The 10,036-nt window shown below is 30.2% G+C and overlaps 1 protein-coding gene across 1 annotated transcript; it reads right to left on the bottom strand.

The window, feature by feature from the left end:
- Nucleotides 1-468: 468 nt before the first annotated feature.
- Nucleotides 469-2,366, bottom strand: LOC145070275 (uncharacterized). Its single transcript, XM_079017210.1, has 4 exons — nt 1,841-2,366; nt 1,348-1,410; nt 1,187-1,261; nt 469-1,089 (listed from the first exon to the last, which is right to left on the bottom strand). The coding sequence occupies exons 1-4, from the start codon at nt 2,228-2,230 to the stop codon at nt 634-636; spliced, it is 984 nt and encodes a 327-aa protein (XP_078873336.1). The 5' UTR covers nt 2,231-2,366; the 3' UTR covers nt 469-633.
- Nucleotides 2,367-10,036: the final 7,670 nt, after the last annotated feature.

Below are 10,036 nucleotides of genomic sequence, written 5' to 3' on the forward strand. Positions count from 1 at the left end.
ACATGGCATATGAGATGATTTCTTTTGATAACACCCCTTACCTAATTGTTAGCATCCACTAGTCTAAATAAAATGAGCAGCATCCTTAAATTTTAAATAACATGCCGAAACAGAATTTTAAATTCAAGAATATTTTTGAACTAGTTCGCGGATGGATCAGTATAATTGTATAGACATCTCTAAGATAACTTACCCAATCACCCCTAACGACTAAACACTCAAACTCTCTGTTTCTACAAATATATAAAGTTGAAGAGAAAATATAAATGATTTTATAGGAATATTAAGGTGAAGAGAAAGAAACACTGCTTGATTAAAAAACAAAAAATACTTGACATCATCACAAAAATATTTTCTTAATAATTCTTGCTCCATTTTAAAATATATATTTTTTATAGACTTCAAATATAAAATATGACATTTAAACAAAACTTATAGCCCAGATTTAAATGAAATAGGCACATAGAATTTTAAAATTCAATAATAATCTTTAAACTAGTTGTGAATGGATCATTACAACTCTACCCATGACCCCAAAAATAGGCAAAAATAATCTATTGTAATTTAGCCATCTCTTTAAGTGAAATTACCAAATCACCCCTGTCAAGAAAAAAACCTAATCGCCGGCCATCGTCATCTACACCCTCTCGACAATTTCATCGCCGACGAAGAGTTCTTGTTCTCTTTCATCCTCATAACCCGATACCTTCTTGCCTCTGCTGCACTTCTGACCCTTTGATCATTATCCATCGCTAAATATTTACTCTGATCCAACGGCTGAGATGGAGTCATGAAATCAAAAGTCTCCCCTTGAATCTTGACACGTGCATCAATCTGATTGAAGAAATCAAATCTACCACCATTGTTACTCTTACCGGAGCAACTCACCGCCACCACTTTGCCGTTGTTCGGATCCACCATAAATTGTTGACAATGCTGCTGTAATTGTGGCGGCGCCGCCGCCGGAGGAGGGGCATACATGGTAATTTGTTGATGTTGTTGTTGTTGACGATGATAATGTTGTTGATCACGATTCATTCTCATAGAGTTATTCCATAAGTGAAGATCATCCATGTTTCTCGTATTTATCTGCAGATTTTAATTAAATAATTTAATCAGAAAAAAATAGGTTTTAATTTAAAAAATTCAAGAGGGTAATATTATTATTATTAGTATTATTAATTACCTCTTGTCTTTTTCGTTTCAACTCCAGATTTTGAGCGATGAGTTCTTCACGATGATTCTCCATGGCTTTTATTTTCTGTTTAATCAATTAATTAAATCAATTAAGATGAAAAAAGATTTCAAGAACAAAGTCAAAGTCGAAATTATGAAATTATTGCATACCCTTACGAGGATTTCTCTTTCTTGTTGCATTTCGTGATATCTCTCAATCAAATCATTCGTTGCCTGTAAAAATCATGGAAAACAGTTTAAGAAAACTGAATCTTAGGATAAAGAACACAAGAAAAAAATAATGTAAAAATCGACGATTATCCAGATGTCAGATTTTCAATCGAACAGAATCCCAAATTTCAATGTTCTCACCAAATCAAAATATCGTTCCAGATTTGTATGATTTACAACAATTGCATCTCAACCACCAATGAATAAGAAAGGAACTTCAACACCCAAAATGTAAAATTGAAGATGAATCGTTACCCAAAACTAAATTAGATTAAACAATCATACAAAAGAAGCAAGAAGATGAAGATATAGATGTAAATCGTTACCCAAATGTAAGATTGAAGATGAATCGTTACCCATAAATCTAATATGTAAGAACCCTACCAAAATCATCTGATTATTAATTGAATTTCAACTAAAAAACGCTGTATACCTTTCTCTTTGAATGTTTCTTCGAAGATGAGTGTTGTTTAGGCTTATCAGCAGCACCGTCGCTTCCGCTGCCACTAGGTAAGAAACACAGCGGCGTTGAAGGGCTTTTATCAGCTTCGGCCGCCTTTACTTTCTCCGGTCTACTCTCATTAATTTGACGGTGAGTTGACGGAGACGATTCCGATTTCGGAACCAACACAGATCTTTTCTTCTTTCGACCCCAAGTAAAACTGTATTTACTTAGCAACTCCGATTTCGAAATTAGATTCGGTAGATTGATCAAAATACTAATAACTTCAACCTCATCTTCACTCGGAATTTTCAACCCACGGCCACCACACACGCCTCCGCCTCCGCCTCCACCTCCACCGCCGCTGATACTCTGTTTCATTGCGAGTTTACAGCAAGTGAATCAATTTCGTTTATCAGAGAAAACGATTAGAAACCAAGATTACGAGAATTAGATATATAAGATGGATGAACGAAGAGATGAGGGGGTAGAAAGAGAGAGGGATGAGTTGTATTGTATGTTGCTTGGAGAAGAGGGGGATAGAAAAATAAGAAAATCCGGGTAAAAAAAGGAAAGAAGGAGTGGCTGATGCCACGTGTCTAGATGGTAGAGAAGGAGGGGCGTCTTATTAGGGTTTATGGGTATGATGATTTACTTGGAAATATTTAGAATCATATTGAAGTTGAACAATCGCATGGAAGATCTTGTACCTTGTGTCTTCTCTCTAATCTTTTCATTTTTATGCCATTTCGGATTCTTTGGTTTCTTTCTTACCATAATTAGTTAGAATGAAAAGATTGAGAAAAAGGTTGAGAGCAACTTGTTCAAAAAGTTCAATAGATACAAATAATAATAAGATGATTGTAATTATTTAGAAAAGGGTAAATTAATGAAATTGTTTATGTTGTTTGGTCAAAATTATAAAATTATGTTTTTGGTTTCTAACATTTTTTGTATTATTGTTCTTGCAATATGATTTTGTTGAGTTTTAGGCGCCCTAAATATAAAAAAAAACTATATTATATTTTATATTTATCATTTCACTTTTTTTAGTTGTTTATCATTTATTACTTAAAAAATTAATTAGATAATAGATATGTGAGACCCACTCTCACCACCAACACCTTCATTGCTAACATAATCGTTAACCATGAGTCTCCATTCACCGACCACATAAAAATCAAATCCATCACTACACCCATGTGAGAAACATGACTGTCACCACCATCTCAGCCATCACACCATTGTCAGTGTCATCCACCACACACACTCCCCTTCTCCCTTCTCTTACACCTTCATCCCCTTTCTTCACAACTCCTACATCTCTTCGGTACCACCAACGCTCACCATTCCTCCATCCATCTTTCTTTACCTCTTACATGCATCTCTTTTTCCAATAATCAAACCTCATAAAACGAAGATCATTCCTCAACATATACTAATCGAGAATACTAGGTATCGAAATTGGTGAAAAAATGATACTGGACCAAACTAAAGTTAATGGTACTTGTACCACCAATTATGATATTGGTTTTTGGTACTAGCATCTATGCTCACCATACACAATCTTGAATTTCATGATTTTAGAGTAGCGAGTATCATCCTATATGGACATAAGTGGTGTCGACATTAGACTTTTTCTCACCCTATCATCTTCCTCATCCTTCACCTATGCCTTCTGCCTCAGCTTCTCCAACTGTATGCCAGAGCTTTTCACTGGAGAAACCAGATCGGGAACAACATATTATGATAGTTTTCATCTTGATGTTATGGTGGTAGTGGATCAGGAACCGCACATGGTGGTGGTGGTTTTCCTTATAGTCGTCAGTTTCAATGGAAGCTAGTTAAAGATCATCGAATTGTGTTTTGGAGCCAAAAAGGGTAACATGGGACTCTTAGCATGTATTAATGAATTGTGTTTTGGAGCCAAAATAAGCCCTTGAATTGTGTTTGGAGTCAAAAATGATAAAATGGGAAAAAAGTGATATTTTGGGACTCTTTGCATGTATTAATGAATTAAGTTCTGTATACATTAAGTCAAAAGTTATTAGATAGAATTGTATGGATTGTTAATACATTTGCGTGCATGTAAGTATCACCAAAAATAGATTTGAAACGAGGTAGTTATGATCGTTTAAAGTTGGAAGGAATCATTAAAAGCCCGTCACCACGACATGGTGAGTTGTGCAGCCCAAGCCCATAAAATTAGGGGTTTCCCTATATTTAAGGACCTTACCTCAATATATTAGGTCATTTTACAGCCTCCATCACATCAAGAGCTCCTTGGGAGCAAACCCTAGCCTTCCTTTTCATAGTTTGGGTTCCTCCTCTCTCCTTGAATCGCTTTTGGTGTATATTTAGTTGTTTTGGTGAAGAAAGCAAGAAAGGTTGTGCTTGGAAGCTTGTAGCATGTGGATCTTTACAATCTCTACTTTTATAGACCTTGTAAGTCATAAATATCCATGCTTTATTGTGTTTCATCTTTGGATCTAAGAGTTTTTAGAGTTTTAGTGCTATATATGCTTGTTTTGGCCCTTTTGATGGATTTGAGTTGGAGTTGGAAAACTCCAGGGTTAAAGGTCGAATTTTTAAGTATTCTAGACCCATTATGATGCTAAGATATGGACTTCATCTTCATTTAAGTGGTATATATAGTCTTGGTGATATTTTTGGTCCCTTTAAGAGTTAGGGTTAGAGATCTTAATGTTGAGAGCCTTTTTAATGGATAAAGAAATAAAGTTGGAAACTTTATCCATGGTAATCATTAGAAGTATTAGATATGAACTTTAAGGATCTAGACTTGGTGTTTAAGAGCTTAATGGAATAAGTTGTTATGGGCATTCGCCATGGTGTGGTGGTATGCGTACCCCACATATGTTTTGTCCTCTAGTGACCACGGTGCGGCCAAAGGGATTAGTCGTGGCGTGGTGGTCAATGATTGGTTGATCGTTGGCTTTTTGGTCAATTTGACTTTTGATCAAACTTTGGTATAATTGAGTGTTTGACTAAGTAGTGATCTCAGTTTGGAATTAGATAGCTTGGGGTTACCTGTTATGTTGTTTAAGTTGTTGTTGAGCTTCTTTTGAGTAGTTTAGGTGAGTTTTCTCACTATAATATGTAGATGCTTGTTGTCTTTGTGACGCTTCCATAGATGTTTATACATATGTTTGGCGTGGCCTGTTATTATGTTTTTTTGGGTGAGACTCGTGGGCGAGACCATATATATATATATATATATATATATATATATATATATATAATATTAATTAAAATTTATGGTTTTTTTAATCCTTATAAATTATTTATATAAAATATACTTAGAAAATAAAAAAGAATGAAATTAAGTGAAAGGCAACCATTTTTTAGGTTTCAAAGAATAAAAAAAAGAATTGATAAAAAAAATGAAGATGAAAGTCTAAAAAAAAATCGATAAAAAAAATGCTAATACCACGTGTCTGGATGTTAGGGATGGGGGTATCTTAGGATTTTTGGAGCATGATTTATTTGGAAACTTTTACAATCACATTCAACCATATCAAACGGAAGATCATGTACCTTATTACTTCCCTAGTTCCCTGCCTTTTCCATTTTTATGTCATTTCAAATTCTTTCTTACCATATATATACATAGAGAAATAGTTTGGTTCAAATAGGATTGATAACGAGGTTTAAAATGCAACTAAATCTAAAGAGACAATTGGACTCAGACAATAATAACATTGGTCTAGTTATTTAAAAAAAATACATGATTTATGTAATTTTAGCAATATGCTTTAAGGGTAAATTACACTTGCTAATTACTATATGTTCTTAAAATGCAATAATCATTTGGTTAATAGTATTATTAAACGATTATATATATATATATATATATATATATATATATATATTCAAATGTGACAAAGATGTGTTGATATTCTTAAGCATATGTACAATTACTGAAGCAACATCATTGATCGACGTTTATTATTAAGTAAGAGTTATCGAAGAAGGAAGCTTCGGCAGAAAGAAATGGTTGTCGGAGATGGAGATGACTCTGTAACTGATAAGGTATGAAATCGTTTCATTCAAAAAGAATTAGGTCACAAATAACGATTGTATTTATCTATATTTTTGGCTTAGAGCTTTACACTAGTTTTCCATGGACTTAAAATGGGTTACATATAATTTTCCTTTTCAAAAAAAACCAATCGTGACCGATAATTTTCTCTAATTTTTCTTATTTATATACTTAATGTATTAGTTTAATACATTAACTATTATAAAACACATCTATATAATAAAAAACTTAAAAGTATGATTAAACTAAAACTCTACGATAACTAAGAAATTACACTTTAATAAATTAACAATAATATAATGATTATTAAATTGTATATTTTAATTTTTTATTTTTAAACAATAGTAATATTTTTGTATTTACATTATTATTAAGGTGTAAATAATGAATGTAAAGTTACACAATCTCGATACAATATTACTATTTAAGGTTTTTTTTTTTTATTTTAATAAATTAAATACTTTATTATTAAAAAATTATAAATCTCCATAACTATTTAGGTACTTTAATCTCTAAATATTATTAAAAAAGAACTCTTAATTCACCAATGAAGCAATCAAAGTCCTTGATTGTGTTTTAATTTTATGTTTTCCACCCTTAGATCAAATTGCTGACATCATCTTCTCCAGATAAAATTCAAATACAATTACATTTAATTATAAAATATATAAAAATTATAGAATCTTTAAATTCAGTAATTATTTTATCAACTGAGACATATTATTCTATTTATATACATGATATTAGTTTCTCTAATTAATATTGCTCTTAATTTAACTCCCTTATTTATAGCTTTTGATTTTTAAATTCAAACCCGTTTATATTTTATTTATTATTTATTATTTTTTCAAACTCATTAAACAAATATATCAATAATCTCTAATCTCTAAATATTATTAAAAGAGAATCTTTAATTCACCAATGAAGCAATCAGAACTCTTGATTGTGTTTTAATCCTAAGTTTTACACCCTTAGATCAAATTGCTGACATCATCTTTCACAAATAAAATTCAAATACAATTACATTTAATTATAAAATTGATAATAATTATAGAATCTTTAAATCCAGTAATTATTTTATCAATTGAAACACATCGTTCTATTTATATACATCATATCACTTTCTCTAATTAATATTGTTCCTAATTTAACTCCCTTATTTTTAGTTTTTGATTTCCAAATTCAAACCCGTTTACATTTTATTTTTTATTATTATTATTTTTAAAACTCATTAAACAAGCATATTAATAATTAAGTTATTAACCTATAAAATCTAATGTAATCCCACTAAATAAACAAATTATTTACGAGTCAAAATTAAAGTCAATATTATTCATAATTTATCTCTCAGTATATCTCATATAAAATGAATCATTTTGAGATAATTGTTTGAATTTTAAAACTGACTAAATAAGAAAGTCAATTAATTTGAAGTTTTGAATTAATATAGCTGATATCTTTTTTTTTACAGATAAATAACCGAAAATCTCCAAGATGATATCTTAGGATCCCAAATTTTTTAGAAGATAATGATTTCCTTATTAAAAAACCCCAAAAAAATTTAGAAGATAATGATTTCCTTATTAAAAAACACCATATATATACGATTACATTGAAATTGTTATTCTTACGAGTTTGGAATGAGTCATGTGATTTACAGTGTTCTTCTTGAGCAATCTTCTTCTCTAATTCTTTTTTCCAACCTCTTATTTTACCTTGTTCTCCTTATTCTTCTTTAATTTCTGGCATTTACTATGTTCTTATTATTTGTTATTATTGTGTTCTTGTTGAGAGGTCATGAAAAAAATTAATCAATCTACTTTAAGCATATTAATTTCATTCATTTAGTTACAGAAACAAAATTATACCCTTTATATCGATTTTTTAATGTGTTGACCTATGTTTGTCAAGGAAAAACCATAAAAGTCGTTCTAATGCATGATGACAAAGCTGGTGGCACGGACCAAAAACAGGATAAAGAAGTTTTTTATTATTACACTTCAACTTGCATGAACAAAGACGTATATGTTGTTCCAAGGTTTTCAATAAATCTTTTATACATATTATTATAATCTTCGATAAAAATTTTCTAATTTTATATTATTGAATTTGTTTATATCAATGGTTATAGTTTCAAAATCACCATTATAATACAAGACTTTACTGGCGTGGTGTCACTTACGTTATTTGATTGTGACGCAAAGAAACTTCTGGAAAAAAACACACAAAAGTTGCTTTAAAAGTTTAATGAGGTTATCGATATTAACTTCACTTACAGAAAACTAATTTTTACTTTTTGTTTGTCTATTTTTATAACCGTTAATTTTTTCATTTTTAGGAGGGTAATATGAAGATTTATCTGTCTGCTTTGAAATTACTTTTGGATAAAAAGTTGGCGTTGAAAATTCAAATTTCTCATTATAGTTTGAAGAACAATGTTTGATGGTTATGAATCTCAAACTTCAATGTTGATAATAAAATCACTGTTGAAATGGAAAAAAAAAAGTTAACATCGAACAGGTAATATTCTTTTACGAAACATACTACAAACACTACACTTATTAGATTCGTTTTTTATATCTTAGTTGATCAACTAACATGTTTTTATGTACTACAAATATAAGCACCGTAATCTGATTCATTTAACGTTTTATCGGCGAAATTCGGATGTCAAGACATATTAAACTTAAAGGTTTTAAATACAATATAACAAAATCTAATATTTTAAATACTTTAAAATATTATTAACTTTTAGATTGACATATGAATTTATTTTTATATTTAGGATGCAGTTTCGTTTACTGGTAAAAACGTCACACCCGCTTTGAATCTTGATAAAAGTATTGCAACAAGTCCACTAACTAAGTGGACATCCTTTAAAAAAGTGTCTAGACATGAAGAATTAAAACACAATTTGGAAGATGTTTACGATGTTGATAATCTGGAAACAATGTCTTCAACTAAACGATCATTAACATCAATGACAGATCGTATTTCTAGAGAAGGCAAGCCAAAACTGTTAATTCCAAAGAAAGAAAAATAATATATGATTTTCATGATTTTATATGAGTAGTTGAGTGATTTGAGTACGGTTGATTTTATCTTATGTTTACATACTATTTGGTTTTTTGGTTTGATTTTTGATTACTTTGTTTCATACTATTCGTTTTTTGGATTAAATTTTGATCATTTGAATACATTTTGGGTTTTATGAAATGTTGAATTATTCATCTATTTGTCTTTTGGGTTTAAACTCATATGAATTTAGAATTTTAATCATTTTTTACTCTATTATTCCGTTTGAATGTGAATTTGTCAGCATTGTTACAATGTTATTCATTACAACTTCAATATAAATATTAGCAAACTACAACTTTTATAAATCTTTTAACCGTTCTAAAACAATTATTTATAGTTCCTTGTGAATTTGTTGATAAATTTATTAGTAAACATTTACCATTGAATTTGAGCAATCGTTAAATTTGTTCGTTTTCTATTGTTAAATCAAGTATAAATGAATTTGAACAATTGTTCAATTTCATATTCTATAATGTAAGTTATGCACTAACTAATCAAATAATAGTACATATCCAAGTGGTCGGGTACCTCCAAGACAATAAGCAAACATGTAAATTATATGCAATTTTACAATATTGTAATTTTTTTGCTGGATTTAAATGAACAATTACTTATTTCACTTGATTTAGATTATTGAATACTCATATATGGTTGTAATAAAATAAAACTCTGATAAATTGAAAAAATTGTTCAGCTAAATGTTAAAATTTTGAAATTTGTTGGAAATTTTGTTATATGCCAAGTTAGGCTTCTTTTTGTGTTTTCATGTTTGTTGATTTGACTATGCAGGGTGCATTTGAAGTTTCATTTCTCTACAAGAATGTTAATGTTAACATCCAAGTTGAAACAATCACAACTGGTAAACATTTGTTAGGGGTGTCAAACCCAACAAATAAAGGGGTACGATATACTCCAAAATAATCCCACTATATTGCTCTAAAAGGTAGTACAAGGCAAGCAGGGTCGATCCACAGAGACACGTGATAATTAGTCTATACCTCTTTATTCAAGGTACTATGGTCACCAACAGTAAAAAGGGGGATTTGATT

Source organism: Lactuca serriola, chromosome 8, assembly GCF_051521515.1.
Source record: "Lactuca serriola cultivar US96UC23 chromosome 8, Lser_US96UC23_V15, whole genome shotgun sequence".
Taxonomy (NCBI): domain Eukaryota; kingdom Viridiplantae; phylum Streptophyta; class Magnoliopsida; order Asterales; family Asteraceae; genus Lactuca; species Lactuca serriola.

Bases quoted from the DNA above. Each gene is read 5' to 3' on its own strand.
- LOC145070275 (XM_079017210.1), bottom strand. From the start codon at position 2,230: ATGAAACAGAGTATCAGCGGCGGTGGAGGTGGAGGCGGAGGCGGAGGC. The intron at 1,411-1,840 runs GTATACAGCGTT...TGATTTTTACAG, and splicing joins AGAAACATTCAAAGAGAAAG to GCAACGAATGATTTGATTGA. The intron at 1,090-1,186 runs GTAATTAATAAT...TAAAATCTGCAG, and splicing joins TGAAACGAAAAAGACAAGAG to ATAAATACGAGAAACATGGA.